The sequence below is a fragment of the Ranitomeya imitator genome, chromosome 2 (assembly GCF_032444005.1).
Source record: "Ranitomeya imitator isolate aRanImi1 chromosome 2, aRanImi1.pri, whole genome shotgun sequence".
NCBI lineage: Eukaryota > Metazoa > Chordata > Amphibia > Anura > Dendrobatidae > Ranitomeya > Ranitomeya imitator.
In genome coordinates this window covers 492,742,338-492,762,750 of record NC_091283.1, presented here as the reverse complement: position 1 = coordinate 492,762,750, position 20,413 = coordinate 492,742,338, and the positions used below count along the sequence as shown (strand labels likewise).

The window sequence follows — 20,413 nt, the reverse complement described above, 5'->3', positions numbered from 1 at the left end:
TTAGTTAAAAATAATATCAGCTGGTTCAACTTTTGGCATTTAAAAAGGTGACTCATCACCAAGGTGCCACATAAGAAACATCTCATGATTGGTAAAACCAGTGAGCTGTATCAAGACTTTTGTAACCTTATTGTTGCAAAGCATACTGATGGCATTAGTTACAGAAAAATTTCTAAACTACTGAAGGTTACAGTGAGCACTGTTGGGGCCATAGTCTGGAAATGGAAAGAACATTATTTCACTATAAAACGACTATGACCAGTGCTTCCCGCTAGATTTCAGACAGAGGAGTGAAAAGAATTATCAGAAGAGTTGTCCAAAAGCCACTTGTAGAGAGCTACAGAAAGACCTGGAATCTGCAGGTACAATTGTTTCAAAGAAAACTATAAGTAAAGCACCCAACCTCCATGGCCTGTATGCATGCTCACCATGCAAGACTCCATTGCTGAACAAAAATCATGTTCAAATGCGTTTAATGTTTTCTCAAAATGTAGACAAACCTGTGAAATACTGGGAGAATAATGTCTGGTCAGATTAGACCAAAACTGAACTCTTTGGATGCCACATTACACCATGTTTGGAAGCTAAAGGACACTACATATCACCCCAAAAACACCATACTAACAGTGAAGTTTGGAGGTGGGAACATCACGAGGTGGATCTGTGTTTCAGCATACGGCTCTGGCAAACTTTGTCAAAGGATAAATGTATTGAGACATTCCTGATAAAAATATGATGTAATCTACCAGGATGATGAAGATGAAACAAAACAATGATCCCAAACACACAGTCAAGGAAATTCTCAATTGGTTTCAGAGAAAGAAATAAAGCTGCTAGAATGGTCCAGCCAATCACCTGACCTCAATCCAATAGAAAATTTATAAAGCTCAGAGTTCATAGAAGGATTTGAAAAGAGTGTGGAAAATTGGGTCAAAATCACACCTGAGCAATGCATGCGACTAGTTTCTCAGTAGGTGTCTTGAAGCTGTCATCACCAACAAAGGCTTTTATATGAAGTATTAAATACATTTCAGTAAGCGTATTCAATATTTTCTCCTTGTGTTATTTCTCATTATTATACATAACTTAATTTATAGACATCTCTGGTTTGATTTCTTTGCCTGTGTGGAGTGGATGGGTTGTTACCGATATCTGGTGAGAATTTCATGTCAATAGAACCTTTAGAAAAATATTTACTTAGAAAATTGGTAACGTGTTCAATACTTATTTCACCCGTTGCAGGTATGTATGTATGTATATATAACTTTTTTTTCTGTCATCAGTGTCCTATTGTTCCTACTTCTCACTAACAATGATCAGAAAGCTGAAATATGTGGAGTTAGTTGGTGGGGCTGTACACTTTATAAAAAGAAAATAGCTTCTGAATACAATATTCACTCCATATTACATTAGCAGGTTTATACTGCAAGGTCCCTCCATATCTCAGCTTCCTAGTCCTCGGTGGCTTTTACTTTGGAGCACACATACCTCTAGTCTTTGGAGTTTTACTGAGGAGCACATTCATAAAACTGTCAGAGTCAGGTATAGGATAGCATAGGATTGAAACATCCTTTATTTTGTTAAAGTAGAATATAAACACAACATAAATTCTTAAAAATAAATAAAAAAGCACAAATTAAAGAAATGTAACTATACATAAATGTGAACAGAGAGCTGGTTGCCTTAATCTCTTTTCTGCATAGTCCCTGGGTTCAAGCATCTTACAATATAGGGGGCTAAGATAATGACTATAAGGGGGCAGGTACAATGGCGCATAAAGTTCAGCAGGTAATAGAGTAGAGGGGGTGATACTGGAAGTAGGAGCGCATGCTGGAGCTTCAGAAAAATAAAAGACAGAACCATGGAAATTCCCCTTTCACGCCAGCCTGGAGTGTCTGCGTGTAGTCTATGGAAGAATGGGAAGTGCAGGGCAAATCCCAGTCCTAAAGTGTTTCCTGCGCTCCTGGTCACTGATGAAAAGGGTCTGGTCTCTGGCCGTATCCATTCTGTCTTTGCACACCATTTATTGGCTCGATGGATGGACCTAACACCAGCCATTGGAGACAAAAAGGTATTTAATGGAAGTTTAAGAAGAGCTATTCATTGCTGTACATATCTGTGATACTGCGAATCATGCTCCTTAAGGATATTACCATACATCCATTTGTTTAATGATGTCCCAATGTAAACTAACCACGGGGCCATCAGCTTCAGATCTACTGGATGTCACAGTCATACTCACCATGACAGGTCCACACCAAATGCACTTATTCCACAGTATACAAGAAGAGCCCCAAGAAGCAGAAACAGCGAAGACCATAGGAAAAAACCTAAATTACGGTCATGGGGAGCCGTGCGCGGCAAGACGTATCCCAAAAACACACCTAGGAGAGACCGGTGAAAGAAATGTCCATTCATTATCTTTCCACCATCGTTGTACCACAGGAAGAGGGGCTGAAAAGTAAAGGGTACGCACAAGCGAAAAGAGCAGGGACGATGTGCTTCTACCTTCTGTAACAGCAAGACGGGCGAGGAGCAGACCAAGAATGAATGATGGGATGTTACTTACCAGTGAGGATCCCAGCGACAACCTGGTGTGGGAAGTGTGCCAGAATAAGGAGTCTGGAGACAGCAATCCCCGCCATCAGTAACAGGTACAATATGAGAGGAACAGTCCGGAGCACGCCACTGAGTAAGAGAATTCTACGTTAACATTTGTGTCAATGGTATTTATGTGACTGAGGTCTAAATTAGAGGCCACCGCTATTTATCTTTACCCCCAAACATCAAGCGCTCGGCCAAACATGCTTGTGTTCTCAATAGTGAAAGGGAAGAAAGCTACTGTCAGGCATCTCTCACTGAGTATAAAAGGATCAGGCATGTTGAAATACATTAGGTCTGAGCTGTCTTTCTCCCAGCATCTGCCTTTGGGAGAGAGTAGGGACACCACTATCCACATTAGCCACTTAGATAATCTTCCCAAAATTGTCAGGATTGGTCAAGATTTATACTGGCTTGTGAAAGTATTCACCCCGTTGACATTCTTCGTGTTTTGCTACCTCACAACCTGAAATGTAAGTGTTTTTTTAAGGGGTGGAATCAGTTCATGTAAAGAACATGCCTACCACAGCGAACATTTGGTTTTCTTTTTTTTTAAGCAAACAACACAAAGGACAGAATTACTTAAACCTTCAGTGTTCATAACTATTCACCCCCCTAATGTCCTCTTTTTGAGGCAATTACAACTGCAAACTGCTTTGGATAATTCTCCATGAGCTTTCCTCAAGGCAAAACCGCTCCAGCTCCTTCAAGTTAGATCCTCCTCACATGTCCATTTTTATATGTCAATATGCGGTCCATTTGTTACAGACATACGCACACCCATTGTATTCAATGGTGGTGCGCACATGGTCCATGTTAAAAACTCGAAGACATGGCTGCAGAAACTGTCAAACTGGGCATGATCAGCAAGTTTGCTAGGTCTGGTGACCCGGATGTCCTCATGATGACAACGGGTCACCAAGGCAAAGATCGGGACCCCGCGTCAAGCAGCGGGGTCTCTGATCCAAAGGCAGTGGGGATGTCAGCCCTCTGACTGCTCCCGGAATGCCGTGATTGCGTTCGATTGCAGCACTTAGGGGGTTAAAGTGCCAGGAGCTGTAACAGTCAGAATCAGCTGACACCTGGCGGCAACTGCCCGCGCACCCCCCAGTGTGCGCAGGCGATCGCGATGATCTAATAATCCATCCCTTGTCAAACCGGCCCAGGGCAGATAGACAGATTATTACGACTAATGTCGGAAAGGGGTTAAAAAAAAAAAAGCAAATGTTTTGGTTGCCACTGTATGCCTCTATTTTTCTCACATCACTAACTTAGACTAGTTAGTGCTGATGCATCACACACAAATCTACAACCAGTTCTTAAATATTTTTGTAATTAATGTAAAAAAAAAAGGGAAAAAGTCAAGAGGGTGAATACTTTCACAAGTCACTATATCCACATAGGCATTGTTGTTCTTGTGAACAATGGGACTCTACAAAGATCCAGGGAGCAGAATAAATCCTGCCCATAAGTCCTCACGTAAATGAGGACCAGAAGGGGTATACATGAATAAAAATTCCACACAAAGCCTTGGCTTGTGTTTAGAGTTCTTTAACAAAATACAAGAACATTTCTATATGGAAGAGAATAAATATACCAAGTCCTCACACGTGACATTAGGCTGTGTTCACATGCTGTGGCAGTCAGATGCAAATGAGACTATGCCTCAACATGGAGGGAGAGTTTGTCAAATATTTTGCTCAAGAGGTTCTCTGGGCAATAAAGAATTGTAATAAATAATAAACTCTATTACTGTAAATAAATTGGTAAATACTTTTAATTTTCCTGATAGGTGGTAATGATAAGTTTCTGTCAAAATGGTTGCAGTCATATTTGTGAACACAAATGTGGCCTCTTTCACATTTGGCTGCCAGAACGTGCGACCTTACCCATAGATTAGATGACATTTTAGGCCAGGGGTGGGGAATCTTTTTTCTGTGAAGGGCCATTTGGATATTTATGCCATACAAACTCTTCCCACAAAGTACATCCTGACTCTGGCACTGGTGTCAGGATGTAATCTTTCATTGCATGCCCTTCAATGTTCAGTAGTGAACACTGTGTGTGTGTGCTAACAGAGCAAGAAAAAATTAGTGAGCTTGTGGCAATCAAAATACAGCTCCTTGCCCAAGAATGCGGTCCCTGAGAATCTGGGTCATCGAGGGCAGTAAATGGCCCTGGAGCCTGAGGTTCCTCACCCCTGTTCTAGGCTAATCTAAAGAAGAAAGCAATAGCTCCTTGTCCCATACCTCTTGAACCGACCAGTGCAGAACATTACTATGGGCCACAGGGCAGCTCCAGTGATCATACAGTGTCCTGAAGGACTTCCTGAGAACGGTATGTAGGGTTAGTGTTATACATTACATATATACAGTCAATATCATCAACAAAAAACATTTATATTGTGCTTTTCTCCTAATGGACTCAAATAATATCGGGTATGTAATATGTGGAAAAACGATGCCTAACTTATCTGCACCGACCTGGGCCAGTCTCACAAGTGGAGGGGAACTGCGTTAGGTTATAGATTTCGTGTAGACCCGTTTCATAGACCCACCAGAATGGCCGCTCACCAAACAGAAACCTGTGGATGGAGAATAAGAAGAGTGACGTATAATATTATGAGTGTAATAGAGCACATTGGGCCTGATCCATCAGTTTATGTGCAGTACGACATCTATTCTGCCATCAAACATGTAGCAGGGAAAAAGCCCACACTTATGTCACAATCCAGACCCTGGAGAAGTTGGCCTTCACACAACTGAACCATGCGTCTGATCCAGACTATAGTCTGATCCAGGCACCTTTCAAATTACATCTTTCAAAGTACAGATATCGAAATACATTACTTTGAATTAGACTCAAATTGGACTAGAATTGACTGTAAGGTAATGGGATAGAAAACCACTACAATGTTTCTGTTTCTTTTCACTTTCACCCCCATACTACTTTCTTTCTTATTATCTTCTGTAATCTCTCCACCTAGTAAGGAAGTAGTCATTGCTCCCTCCATCCTCCCCAGCTATCTCTCCTCCTCAGAACTGTTCCTCCACACACAATACTTTTTCTGCAGACACACACGGCCACATCATGTCCTATCCTGCTCCCACCTTTAAACGCTGTCTGCTACTCCTCATTGCTGGCGACGTATCCCCAAATCCTGGCCCTCCTCAACACATCCCCACACTCATTTCTAACACCCTGCCACGATCCTCTACACGTTTTCGCAACCATGATAACCTCATACCCATTCATCCAGCCCCCACTCCCCCGGTCCCCCACCTGGAGCACTATGGAACGAACGCTCTGTCTGCAACAAACTGTCGTATATCCATGACCTCTTTATCACCAACAAACTCTCCTTCCTTGGCATCACTGAAACACATATCTTCTCCATCTACACCTTCGGCCTGGGACAGCTCATAGAATCCCACGGTTTGCAATATCATCGCTATGCCGAGGACACGCAGATCTACCTATCTGGGCCTGACATCACCTCATTACTGACCAAAATCCCACAATGTCTGTCCGCTATTTCATCTATCTTTTCTGCTCGCTTTCTAAAACTGAACGTGGACAAAACAGAATTCATCTTTCCTCGATCTCACTCTACTCCTCCACCGGACCTAACCGTCAATGTCAATGGCTGCTCACTTTCCCCAGTCCCGTATGCTCAGTGCCTGAAGGTGATCCTCGACTTTGGCCTCCCTTTCAAGCCACATATTCAAGCCCTTGCCTCCTCCTGCCGACTCCAACTCAAAAATATTTCCCGGATCTGTACATTCCCTGACCAGGAAACTACAAAAACGCTTGTGCACGCTCTCATTATCTCCGGCCTCAACTATTGTAACTCCCTACTCTCTGGCCTTCCCTCTAGCACTCTTGCACCACTCCAATCTATCCTAAACGCTAATCCTACAAACACAACGGATGTAATGCCATAGTAGAAGATTAAAATGTCATTTTATTACATATATACATACAATACATAAATAAAAAGGGGGGAACAACACAAAATAGCCGCCAAACACAGTGTATTGCACTCCAAAGTGCTATAAGTACCGGAGTTATGTATAATCAAAACTTATTTAGCCCTTTCCAAAAATCACAGTATATAGCTCCAAGGCTGGGTATATCAAAAATAAATACTGCACATTAATAAAGAAAATAATAATAATAATAATAATAATAATAATAATTTTTATTTATATAGCGCCAACATATTCCGCAGCGCTTTACAAATTATAGAGGGGACTTGTACACCCAGACTATTTATTGTGGGTACTTGTTTAAAATTGGATTTCTTATATATGGAAACTTTTCCTTGTCACTTGGCACTTTACTGTCTGCTTTTTGAACTGTGCATTTCTATATTACTGAGCTCAATTATTAGAAATTATGGGACATTTTTCTATTGATAATCACTGATTATATGGCTACATAATTTATATTTTTATTAGATTATTGTGCAGTATTCTTGTCTTATATGATTGCGGGGTAGCTTTGTGCTTTGCCTTTTTTGGTCTGGGTGCACTATTTTCTTTATTAATGTGCAGTATTTATTTTTGATATACCCAGCCTTGGAGCTATATACTGTGATTTTTGGAGAGGGCTAAATAAGTTTTGATTATACATAACTCCAGTACTTTATAGCACTTTGGAGTGCAATACACTGTGTTTGGCGGCTATTTTGTGTTGTTCCCCACTTTTTATTTATCCTTCCTCCGGCTGAGTAGGTACAATTGTAACTATTCCGTTTTAAAATTGCAATAACTTTTTTTTCGAAAAGCCGTAGAGGGCTGAAATTTCGTGACATCTCTGCAGTTTTGGTCAAGAATATATTGGCCAAATTTCAATAAAATATATGTATGAAGTATGAAGGTACAATTGTACCTCTGCAGCCTGTTAACGTTGTAAAATTATGCAGCCTTACGAAGGTTAAGTATTGTACGTATATGTAATAAAATGACATTTTAATCTTCTACTATAGCATTACTTCCGTTGTGTTTGTAGGATTAGTATACAGTAATTGGAAGTGCCTCTATTAGGCCAGAATATTTTGGTTAGTCTATCCTAAACGCTGTTGCTCGATTAATCCACCTGAATCCCCGTTATTCCCCAGCTTCGCCCCTATGCCAAGCCCTTCACTGGCTTCCTATCATCCAGGGACTCCGGTTCAAAACCCTAACTATGACATACAAAGCCATCCACAACCTGTATCCTCCATACATCTGTGACATGGTCTCCCGGTACTTACCTACAAGCAACCTTCGATCCTCTCAGGATCTCCTTCTCTACTCCCCTCTTATCTCCTCTTCCTACAACTGCATCCAAGACTTCTCCCATGCTTTCCCCAAACTCTGGAACTCTCTACCCCAACACATCAGACTTTCACCTACCACGGAAACCTTCAAAAGGAACCTGAAGACCCACCTCTTCCGAGAAACCTACAACCTGTAGTGATCCTCAGTCTACTGAACCGCCGCACGACCAGCTCTACCATTTCTTAGTGTATCCTCACCCATCCCCTGTAGACTGTGAGCCCTCACGGGCAGGGTCCTCTCTCCTTCTGTACTTGTGTGTGCCTTGTATTGCTCATGTTTATTGTACTTGTCTATGTATGCCCCTTTTTCATACAGTACAGACCAAAAGTTTGGACACACCTTCTCATTTAAAGATTTTTCTGTATTTTCATGACTATGAAAATTGTACATTCACACTGAAGGCATCAAAACTATGAATTAACACATGTGGAATTATATACTTAAGAAAAAAGTGTGAAACAACTGAAAATATGTCTTATATTCTAGGTTCTTCAAAGTAGCCACCTTTTGCTTTGATGCCAGTCCACAAAGTGGGTGTAGAGATCCATGATACAATGTTTGAAGGCGTCACACATTTATTGTGCTTTAGAAATAAAGACTAACACTTTACCTTATGATACAACTAAATTTTAATGCTTTATTGCAGCTACTATTATTTTATAAGCCCCTTGGTAATAATCTTCTACAATAACCTCTGCTACATCCATACAATTATCTCCAGGAACAAAGCTGAGTGAACAGGATCAATATCTGGTCACTCGGTTGGACGAAAAACAAAAGATTTTTGGTGGAACAGAAGCCGGACAGATGATTGTGCCCTGCACCCTGAACCGAACCCCCTACATAAGACCTAAACCTCTCGGGAGTCCATACACTCAAAAATAAAAAAAATCTACAAACATGGGTGCCACTGCCATACATAAGCCTGCAGATATTATTTATAGCTTTAGACAAGACAATAACTTTACTGGGGCATAACCAGACAATTCACTTAATAAACGCCTGTCACTTTAAATCAGGAAAATTATATGATGTCCTAATAGAGGTGAGTGAGAACATTAAATGGACCTAACTAATGGGCTACCAAACTGGCAATTGTGGGGCTCGTGCAATATTCTAATAGCAGGCTTCAGGCTTTCTGTATAGTACTTGCTAAATGTAACCTCCATTAGGACAGTGTGTACATATGCTAATTTAACGAGGGTGTCCAAATTCCTGTGACCACAAGCTGACACTGCAGTGCAGACAAGTCGCATCATGCTGGAGGAAAGAGGTGGAGGAGATGGGGACAGCTGCAGATACTAACTGCGCATGCGCCAGATTCCCAGCCCCGCAGTGTGAATACATCAGAACACACTGTGGGGCGGGATCACTAGATCAGCTGATGGGACTTGCAGGGCAGCGCGCACGGCGCATGACAGAAAAATAAGCGAGTACAGTGCAGGTGCCGGGTACGTGCATGCAAACCGAGGAGGCGGCACCCGGCGCACTGAGGGGCTGACTAATGGCTGGGAGGCGGTTGAGTCTGGGGGAAAAGACGTGCTCCCCGGACAGAATACAGGTATGGCGCCAAAATTATAAAACTTAATATTGCAGTGTTAGTAGGGAGCAAAAAAAAAGGAGCCACCTTCACAGAATGCAGCCTTAGTGCTGCAGAAAGTGGCTCTTTTACTTAAAAATTCTGGGGGGGTGGGGAGGGGTGACAGGTTTCCTTTAACTATGGACATTATAATTTATTGGCATCCATGTAGTAAATGGATGGACCAAGTCTGGCAACTCATAAGCCGTTGCTCATCAGTATTTCTCCACCTTCAGAAGGGGGTTTCACTCAGACCTCTACTGGGACATGTAAATACCTTAACAGTATATATTGAACTCAATAGTCAAGATAGGACAACCTGCGCTCAGCGAGGTCTGTGACCCTAGTGAACAGTCACCATAACTTACCACTTAAAGACAAGATTCAGCCACTCGCCGATGACGCCCAGCCACAGCACAGTTACACCTAGTTGGTGTTGCAGTGCGTATGCCAGAGGAAAGTAGAGAAGAAATATGCAGCCGGGATCCCCAAGGTAGGTAACCCACAGCCAGAAATCTTCAGAGCCATGGAGGTGTTCCTGCAGGTACGCTGCCAACGCCACACCGGCCCGGTGTGCTTCATCCATCTACAATACAGTAGAGATAACTACATAATCTGTAGGAAATCCATAGGACACAGCAGCTGGATTACTAGGAGAGCAATGAAGACCTATGACAGGCAAAGATCTCTTTCCTTTAAGGAATTTTACAGACAACCTATTAAAACTTAAACTATAGTCTAAAGGCCTTCCTACACGATAGTATGTCGGCTGATCTGGAGGTATCAATGGGTTCGGCCAACTGTTCAACGTATAACGGGAGATAAGGGTCTGCCATATCTGATTTTGGACTGCAGATCCTTTTTTTCTCTAAGACATAAGCTACTAACAGAGGAGTGTCTCTCATAGAGAACACAGGAGTGTTCGATATTCGGCAGAGTAAATACTCCTGTGTACAGGAGAATCGGGCAAGATGGCTGCCAGGAGATCCATTATTCAAAGTGACAGCTATCTAGTGTGTATGGGTAGCTTTAAAGTGTAGCAGTTCTTCCAGAAAATTTTCACATATATAGATATTTGATCAGGTGCTGAGATCCCACTGGTTGCTAAAACGAAGGAGCATTAATGCTATATTGTGCAATAGAAAGTCTGTGAAGCCTGTCTACAGTGTTAGCGAAGAGTAAAGCTCGACCAAGCATTTCCACTTCATTGTTTATTCGATTAGTGGGATCTCAACACCTGGACGACCACCAATCTCAACTTCTGACATTTCTTTGTAACAGGTCAAAAGCTTTTAAAAAACCCAAACATCCATAAAGTCTTCTTGTATTGTATATATTGAGCACGTGAGAGTAGCCAGACACATTAGGTGAACGTCGACTGAACTAAGGATCTAGCTTAGCTGACATTCACCGACGACTTCAGTATGGTGACCAAACTGAGGATCCAATGGAATTGTTCAGCCTCTTATCTTCCGCTCTCTTGGAGATTTTTTGAGAACACATTCCTCAAAGTTTCTTAAATTTGCTTGTACTAGTGATTCATACAGAGGTTGCAGTCACAACTGCGCCCTGCAGCCAAGAGGAGACTATAAGACTGTTGATAGGAGTACAGAAGTACGCTGCAGATGGGAGGTAGGCTACCTGAGTAAGCAATTTTTACTACCTAGATGTCTCTAAAAGACATACAAATCCTCTGGCGCACTATCGCCTGATTGTTGTCCATGCTTACACCTTATTGAGGACATTAGTTATATAGCTGAAACGCTCGCTTGCCTCTCACCCGCCACCACGGTTTTTGGGCTTTGCCAGGCCACTTTCCTAGTCTTTGTTGACTTGGTGGTCATAACAAACTGCCAGATTCCGGACCAATGGGTAGAAAGACATTAAGGCAATTTGGGGTATAGGCTGTGGTCACTAGTTACTCGCACTAAGGAGAATAACTAGGCTATACCCTCCAGCAGTCACTGAGCTATACAATTTTAGACGCTGCTCAAAAAAAGTAGGACAAAAGCTGTGGTGCTCCTCAGTTGACAACCAGCACAAAGGTCCCCCAGCTTCCAGTGGCTCCACTACAACTGCTCCCTTTCACTGGAGATATACTGAAGTGACCTTGCTGCTTTCAACCAGGAGCTGAAGTGAGAAGGATCTTAAGAGGGCACTTGGCTGAGTATAATGCCCACCCTCCCCTTCATAGCCCATGTTACTGACAATCTTCACATAGCCTCATCCCTTGGTTTCTTCAGGGGGAAAGAAAATCCAATCTCCAAATTCTATTCTAGCAGCTCTTCTAGCTGTCAGTGTCTTCAAAAGCTCTCTTGCCTTCGTTTCTCATTGCTAGATCTTCCACTAGACACTCAGCACAGTCTGCAAGCTTGTACCCCACAGATTTCGTTGTCAAATTCAGGCCAGATGTGCAGAGGGATATTTAATGCTCCTCAAAGCCCTATCACTGCTATGTGTTGCTGATGCTAACTTCAAAGCTCTCAATTCACAAGTTCCTTTCCACCAATCAGCACCACCCATGCATGGTGGCACTTCACTCCAATGACTTATAGGCCCCCTCAAACTTTGCACTTTGTGACAAGTTCCCCTCTACATTACAGCTCTGGCGGCCTTCACCTCCTCTTTGCAATGGTGGATGTTCATACATTATTTGGTTGGGCCAAGCTCTTAGTAGTCCCCTTTTTCAGTTGTCCCCTCCTGTAGTGATGAGCCGCCACCTATGTGCACCTGCGGTCACATTGCACTCCACTTTACTCACCTCCTTAGGTGGAGTGAAATCCTACAATAGCCATATTTGTCTTATTGGCGCAGCATGTTACGCTCTTGTAAAAGTGGAAAAACTACAAAACTACCCTGGTGTAGTACTGAAGGGGAAGTCATTTCTCACGTCTAGTCTCAGATGGGCTGTGGCTCCGTTAACATCATGTCAGACTCTTAAAGGGACACTGTCACCTGAATTTGGAGGGAACAATCTTCAGCCATGGAGGCGGGGTTTTTGATTCACCCTTTCCTTACCTGCTGGCTGCAATATTGGATTGAAGTTCATTCTCTGTCCTCCATAGTACACCCCTGCGCAAGGCAAGATTGCCTTGTGCAGGCATGTACTACGGAGGACAGAGAATGAACTTCAATCCAATATTGCAGCCAGCATGCAGCCAGCGGGTAAGGAAAGGGTGAATCAAAAACCCCAAAACCCCACCTCCATGGCTGAAGATTGTTCCCTCCAAATTCAGGTGACAGAGCCCCTTTAACCCCTTCCCGACCTTTGACGCATACGCTGCGTCATGAAAGTCGGTGCCATTCCGACCCATGACGCAGCATATGCGTCATGGAAAGATCGCGTCCCTGCAGATCGGGTGAAAGGGTTAACTCCCATTTCACCCGGCCTGCAGGGACAGGGGGAGTGGTAGTTTAGCCCAGGGGGGGTGGCTTCACCCCCTCGTGGCTACGATCGCTCTGATTGGCTGTTGAAAGTGAAACTGCCAATCAGAGCGATTTGTAATATTTCACCTAAAAAAATGGTGAAATATTACAATCCAGCCATGGCCGATGCTGCAATATCATCGGCCATGGCTGGACACACTAATGTGCACCCACCCCACTCCTCCGATCGCCCCCCCAGCCCCCCGATCTGTGGTCTGCTCCCCTCGGTCCTGTGCTCCGCTCCCCCGTCCTCCTGCCCGCTCCCCCTGTGCTCCAATCACACCCCCCGTGCTCCAATCAAACCCCCCCGCACTCCGATCCCCCCCCCCACACAACGATCCTCCCCCGCACAGCGATTCCCCCCCCCCGTGCTCCGATCCACCCGGCCGCACAGCGATCCCCCACTCCGTGCTCCAATCCACCCCCCTGTGTTCCGATCCACCCCCCCGTGCTCCGACGCCCCCCCCGTGCCCTGATCTCCCCCCCCTTATACTTACCTGGCCTCCCGGGGACCGTCATCTTCCAAAATGGCGGGCGCATGTGCAGTGCGCCCGCCGAATCTGCCGGCCGGCAGATTCGTTCCAGAGTGAATTTTGATCACTGAGATATAACCTATCTCAGTGATCAAAAAAAAAAAAAAAGTAAATGACCCCCCCCCTTTGTCACCCCCATAGGTAGGGACAATAAAAAAAATATTTTTTTTTTTTCCACTAAGGTTGGGGTAAGAACTAGGGTTAGGGGTAGGGTTAGGGTTTCGGTATGTGCACACGTATTCTGGTCCTCTGCGGATTTTTCCGCTGCAGATTTGATAAATCCGCAGTGCTAAACCGCTGCGGATTTATGGCGGATTTACCATGTTTTTTCTGCGCATTTCAATGCGTTTTTACAACAGCGATTTTCTATTTGAGCAGTTGTAAAGCCGCTGCGGAATCCGCCGAAAGAAGTGACATGCTGCGGAATGTAAACCGCTGCGTTTCCGTGCAGTTTTTCCGCAGCATGTGTACAGCGATTTTTGTTTCCCATAGGTTTGCATTGAACTGTAAACTCATGGGAAACTGCTGACGATCCGTAGCGTTTTCCGCAGCGTGTGCACATACCTTTAGAATTAGGCTATGTGCACACGGTGCGGATTGGCCGCTGCGGATCCGCAGCAGTGTTCCATCAGGTTTACAGTACCATGTAAACATATGGAAAGCCAAATCCGCTGTGCCCATGGTGCGGAAAATACCGCGCGGGAACGCTGCGTTGTATTTTCCGCAGCATGTCAATTCTTTGTGCGGATTCCGCAGCGTTTTACACCTGTTCCTCAATAGGAATCCGCAGGTGAAATCCGGACAAAAAACACTGGAAATCCGCGGTAAATCCGCAGGTAAAACGCAGTGCCTTTTACCCGCGGATTTTTCAAAAATGGTGCTGAAAAATCTCATACGAATCCGCAACGTTGGCACATAGCCTTAGGGCTAGGGTTGGGTTGGAATTAGGGTTGTGGTTAGGGGTGTGTTGGGGTTACGGGTGTGTTGGGGTTAGGGTTGTGATTAGGGTTACGGCTACAGTTGGGATAAGGGTTAGGGGTGTGTTGGAGTTAGAATTGAGGGGTTTCCACTGTTTAGGCACATCACGGGGTCTCCAAACGCAACATGGCGCCACCATTGATTCCAGCCAATCTTGTATTCAAAAAGTCAAATGGTGCTCCCTCACTTCCGAGCCCCGACGTGCACCCAAACAGTGGTTTACCCCCACATATGGGGTACCAGCATACTCAGGACAAACTGCGCAACAATTACTGGGGTCCAATTTCTCCTGTTACCCTTGTGAAAATAAAGAAATGCTTGCTAAAACATCATTTTTGAGGAAAGAAAAATTATTTTTTATTTTCACGGCTCTGCGTTGTAAACGTCTGTGAAGCACTTGGGGGTTCAAAGTGCTCACCACATATCTAGATAAGTTCCTTGGGGGGTCTAGTTTCTAAAATGGGGTCACTTGTGGGGGGTTTCTACTGTTTAGGCACACCAGGGGCTCTGCAAACGCAATGTGACGCCCGCAGACCATTCCATCAAAGTCTGCATTTCAAAAGTCACTACTTCCCTTCTGAGCCCCGACGTGTGCCCAAACAGTGGTTTACCCCCACACATGGGGTATCAGCGTACTCAGGAGAAACTAGACAACAACTTTTGGTTTTCCAATTTCTCCTGTAACCCTTGGGAAAATAAAAAATTCTGGGCTAAATAATTATTTTTGAGGAAAGAAAACGTATTTATTATTTTCACGGCTCTGCATTATAAACTTCTATGAAGCACTTGGGGGTTCAAAGTGCTCACCACACATCTAGATAAGTTCCTTTCGGGGTCTAGTTTCCAAAATGGGGTCACTTGTGGGGGGTTTCTACTGTTTAGGCACATCAGGGGCTCTGCAAACGCAACGTGACGCCCGCAGAGCATTCCATCAAAGTCTGCATTTCAAAACGTCACTACTTCAATTCCGAGCCCCGGCATGTGCCCAAACAGTAGTTTACCCCCACATATGGGGTATCAGCGTACTCAGGAGAAACTGGACAACAACTTTTGGGGTCAAATTTCTCCTGTTACCCTTGGGAAAATAAAAAATTGCAGGCTAAAATATCATTTTTGAGAAAATAATTTTTTTTTTTATTTTCATGGCTCTGCGTTATAAACTTCTGTGAAGCACTTGGGGGTTCAAAGTCCTCACCACACATCTAGATTAGTTCCTTTGGGGGTCTAGTTTCCAAAATGGGGTCATTTCTGGGGGATTTCCAGTGTTTAGGCACACAGGGGCTCTCCAAACGTGACATGGTGTCCGCTAATGATTGGAGCTAATTTTCCATTTAAAAAGCCAAATGGTGTGCCATCCCTTCCGAGCCCTGCCGTGCGCCCAAACAGTGGTTTACCCCCACATATGGGGTATCAGCGTACTCAGGACAAACTGGACAACAATATTTGGGGTCCAATTTCTCCTATTATCCTTGGCAAAATAGGAAATTCCAGGCTAAAAAATCATTTTTGAGGAAAGAAAAATTATTTTTTATTTTCATGGCTCTGCGTTATAAACTTCTGTGAAGCACCTGGGGGTTTAAAGTGCTCAATATGCATCTAGATAAGTTCCGTGGGGGGTCTAGTTTCCAAAATGGGGTCACTTGTGGGGGAGCTCCAATGCATAGGCACACAGGGGCTCTCCAAATGCGACATGGTGTCCGCTAACAATTGGAGCTAATTTTCCATTCAAAAAGTCAAATGGCGCTCCTTCCTTTCCGAGCCTTACCATGTGCCCAAACAGTGGTTTACCCCCACATATGAGGTATCGGCGTACTCAGGAGAAATTGCCCAACACATTTTAGGATCCATTTTATCCTGTTGCCCATGTGAAAATGAAAAAATTGAGGCTAAAAGAATTTTTTTGTGAAAAAAAAGTACTTTTTCATTTTTACGGATCAATTTGTGAAGCACCTGGGGGTTCAAAGTGCTCACTATGCATCTAGATAAGTTCCTTGGGGTGTCTAGTTTCCAAAATGGGGTCACTTGTGGGGGAGCTCCAATTTTTAGGCACACGGGGGCTCTCCAAACGTGACATGGTGTCCGCTAAAGAGTGGAGCCAATTTTTGATTCAAAAAGTCAAATGGCGCTCCTTCCCTTCCAAGCCCTGCCGTGCGCCCAAACAGTGGTTTACCCCCACATATGAGGTATCAGCGTACTCAGGACAAATTGGACAACAACTTTCGTGGTTCAGTTTCTCCTTTTACCATTGGGAAAATAAAAAAAATTGTTGCTAAAAGATAATTTTTGTGACTAAAAAGTTAAATGTTCATTTTTTCCTTCCATGTTGCTTCTGCTGCTGTGAAGCACCTGAAGGGTTAATAAACTTCTTGAATGTGGTTTTGAGTACCTTGAGGGGTGAAGTTTTTAGAATGGTGTCACTTTTGGGTATTTTCAGCCATATAGACCCCTAAAACTGACTTCAAATGTAAGGTGGTCCCTAAAAAAAATGGTTTTGTAAATTTCGTTGTAAAAATGACAAATCGCTGGTCAAATTTTAACCCTTATAACTTCCTAACAAAAAAAAAATTTGTTTCCAAAATTGTGCTGATGTAAAGTAAACATATGGGAAATGTTATTTATTAACTATTTTGTGTCACATATCTCTCTGGTTTAACAGAATAAAAATTCAAAATGTGAAAATTGCGAAATTTTCAAAATTTTCGCCAAATTTCCGTTTTTATCACAAATAAACGCAGAATTTATTGACCTAAATTTACCACTAACATGAAGCCCAATATGTCACGAAAAAACAATCTCAGAACCGCTAGGATCCGTTGAAGCGTTCCTGAGTTATTACCTCATAAAGGGACACTGGTCAGAATTGCAAAAAACGGCAAGGTCTTTAAGGTCAAAATAGGCTGGGTCATGAAGGGGTTAACAGTGAATACCACCTTTGACATCTGCACCCTCTACAGCACCAAATTTCATTGGGTCACCATAAACCCATCTACCCTACGTGCACAAGTCCCAGAGTGTCCTACAGCCCACCCAAACCCCTGAGCTGCACCATTCCCAGGCAAACGCTTCTTCTCTGTGGCTGTTGGCAACTTCTCTGAGGTTCACCACTCGAAGATCTTGTTCTGACCAGATCCCTTCATGCTCAGCAATCCGTGATAAAAAGAGCAAGTCACAATAGTTCTTCTCTCGATCAGATTCTTCAACCTTTCCTTACCCTACCCTTCCCATGGGTGGTCCAGAACCTAGTACCCCCTCAGAGTGAGGTCTAAGTAATCTCTAAGATTTTTCTCCTCATTGAGTTCGAGGAGGTATTCTTTTTTGGAAGCTGGTCTTTCTGGTGGCAATCACCTCCATTTATAGTGTTCAAACTTGCATCTTGGTCACTTGGTTCCCTACAATACGGCTGTTCTCCGCTTGGTTCTTTCATTATTGTTCAAGGTGGTTCCTCCTTCCAGCCATGAGGATATCAGGTTCCCCACCTTCTATCACCAGTCCACCCTAGGAACCGTTCCCTTGTCTGGGCTGTGAGTCCACCGTCCTTCACTCTGGAGGGCGGCCTCCCTTCTTGTGCATACAGACGGCTCAAAACAATATGGCCTAAGTGATCATTACCAGAGGAATGCAACCGGCCAGTGATGGGTCATAGTGCACCCCCGTCCTGACTGGTGGGCACCTCCTGGGCCGGGCGTCCTCCCCTTCTTCCCAGGGAGCCTCCACCCGCTCCTCACTAATCCCTATGTCAGCCTTCACCTCACACATTTACCAGGAGCATTCCATAATATAATCCTCTGTGTACACAACCAAAGACCACCGTCACACACTGACTATCCTGAGGGAAGCACATGCAACTTCATAGCAGTAGAGCTTTAAGTTCCAGCACACCCTGCCAGAGAATGGAGGCACATGCTGGTACTTGTAGTACCACAACTGCTGCCCCTGCAGCCCCTGTGTAGCCGAGAAGCACTGGGGACTATCCTGTATAAGGATTTACGTTATTACGACCCCCACTCCTCAGTCGCCGGCCTTCCCTCTCTGCGCAGTTGCGTCAACTAAAACGGCCCCTGAACCACGTGACTGCACATTGGCCCCGCCCACCTACCGCTATCACCCCCAGCCGCGGGGTAACACAGGCAGTCTGTGAGCAGTTTGAATGAGTTCCTCGCTCTCCTCCCTGGATATTGACACGTCACTGGCCCCGCCTCGCCTCTCCGTTTACGTCACAGGGCAGACCACTTTGGCCCCGCCGACCAAGAAGTAAAGTTAAACACGCCCATTAGGCGGGACCTACCTATCAGATGACTTGGAGGCTGGAGGGCGGAGCTTAGTGCCATGGCACCTCGCCTCACCTCAGCTGTCTGCTAAAGGAAGCGGACAATGACAAGAGCGTTATTAACTGCTTCACGGCCGGGGAGGTTACCACCAGATTATGTCCCACCCAACGCATTACCTCTCCGGTACCGGGGAGTTTATTTGTGGGGGTCCGTGGCAGGGTCTTGTGGCCCTTTGGAAGCGGCGTGCCCAGTGCTGCGCAGCCTAAACAAGTGTGAAGGCAACCCCCGCCAGCTGCAGGCTATAGGAAGCCTGGCAGTATTGTGCAATAACACCTGAACGGCAGATAATGCGTTATACGGTGTCCGGTCATCTGGTTGTGGCATGCAGGACATAGTTCTCTAGAGAAAACATGATCTTCAGAACGGTTTTCTACCCTGGCTAGTAGGACGCCTCTATTAAAGGGGATGTTCCTCTGGTTCACCTGATGAGATGGATTCACTAAGTCTTAGGTCGGGATAAGCAGTATGGAGCTTTGGAGCTGGGCAACCCGGGTGGCACTTGGATCGGCAGAGCTGGAATACTGGTGCTGGGCGACACATGAAGCCAAATTGTCATGTCCGCTGACCTGTTGCTCCACTATTCCCTTGTCTGCTGAGCTATTGCCTTTTCTTCCCTGTCCAAATGCTGAATGTTCCAGTTGTATTTGTTCCCCCTTATTGGTTTTCGCCTGTCCAGGTGTTTTCCTGTTTTTGGTCTGCCCCATCATATTCTGGGTCAGATTTTATATGGTCACCCGTCACTGCACTTCCTTGCTGGCTATACCTCTAAATAGACTTAGATTTAGGCCTCTTTAACACTTCCGTCTTTTCTCTCCTGTCGAAATCCGTCGAGTTTTGAAAAAACAGGATACTGCAAATTTTTCTGCAGGATCCTGCATTTTCCCATAGACTTGTATTAGCGACGGATTGTGACGGATGGCCATCCGTTTCATCCGTCGTGCACTGGATCCATCGGGAAATGGCGGTCTGTCGTGCAGAGAAAACGTTCAGAGGAATGTTTTTTCTGCACGTTGGAAAATCGCTCAGCGATGGGTCCTGCGATGTCCGTCGTCGGCTATAATGGAAGCCTATGGACGCAGGGTACGTCGCTGACCGTCAAACACACGAATCCAGCGACGTGTCCCGTTTTTCCACTCTGGGCATGCCCAGAATGATTCCAGGAAAAAGTCTCTCTCTCGTCCCAGAATCCTCGTTCTACACTATAAAAATTCAGGTAGCGCATCCGCTGAAATACTGGAAACGTTGCGTACGTTTTTCACTATTTTCTAAACGTACGTCGCTATGTCTCAGTGACGCATTAAGACGGGACACTGCCGACAAGTGTGAGAGAGGCCTTAAGGTACCTTCACACTCAGCAACTTTACAACGAGAACGTCAACGATCCGTGATGTTGCAGCGTCCTGGATAGCGATCTCGTTGTGTTTGACATGCAGCAGCGATCTGGATCCCACTGTGATATCGCTGGTCGGAGCTATAAGTCCAGAACTTTATTTGAACGTCAGGTCGGCGTGTATCGTCGTTTTTGACAGCAAAAGCAACGATGCCAGCAATGTTTTACATGGAGCTAACAACCAGCTACAACGATAAGTGAGTCACCGTTACGTCACAGGATCGCTCCTGCATTGTTCTGGAGCTGCTGTGTTT

The 20,413-nt window shown here is 44.6% G+C and overlaps 1 protein-coding gene across 3 annotated transcripts; it reads right to left on the bottom strand.

Annotated features, from left to right (window-relative positions):
• Positions 1-1,555: 1,555 nt before the first annotated feature.
• G6PC3 (glucose-6-phosphatase catalytic subunit 3) lies at positions 1,556-18,919 on the bottom strand. 3 transcript variants are annotated; one of them, XM_069751461.1, is made up of 8 exons: positions 18,886-18,919; positions 18,727-18,796; positions 9,873-10,090; positions 5,085-5,185; positions 4,851-4,929; positions 2,570-2,688; positions 2,243-2,384; positions 1,556-2,044 (listed from the first exon to the last, which is right to left on the bottom strand). In XM_069751461.1, exons 3-8 carry the CDS (start codon positions 10,088-10,090, stop codon positions 1,684-1,686), a joined length of 1,020 nt encoding a protein of 339 aa, XP_069607562.1. In that variant the 5' UTR covers positions 18,727-18,796; positions 18,886-18,919; the 3' UTR covers positions 1,556-1,683. The 3 variants fall into 3 exon arrangements, with proteins under 3 accessions (XP_069607562.1, XP_069607560.1, XP_069607561.1); XM_069751459.1 differs by lacking the exons at positions 18,727-18,796; positions 18,886-18,919 and adding an exon at positions 18,538-18,645; XM_069751460.1 differs by lacking the exons at positions 18,727-18,796; positions 18,886-18,919 and adding an exon at positions 18,430-18,483.
• Positions 18,920-20,413: the final 1,494 nt, after the last annotated feature.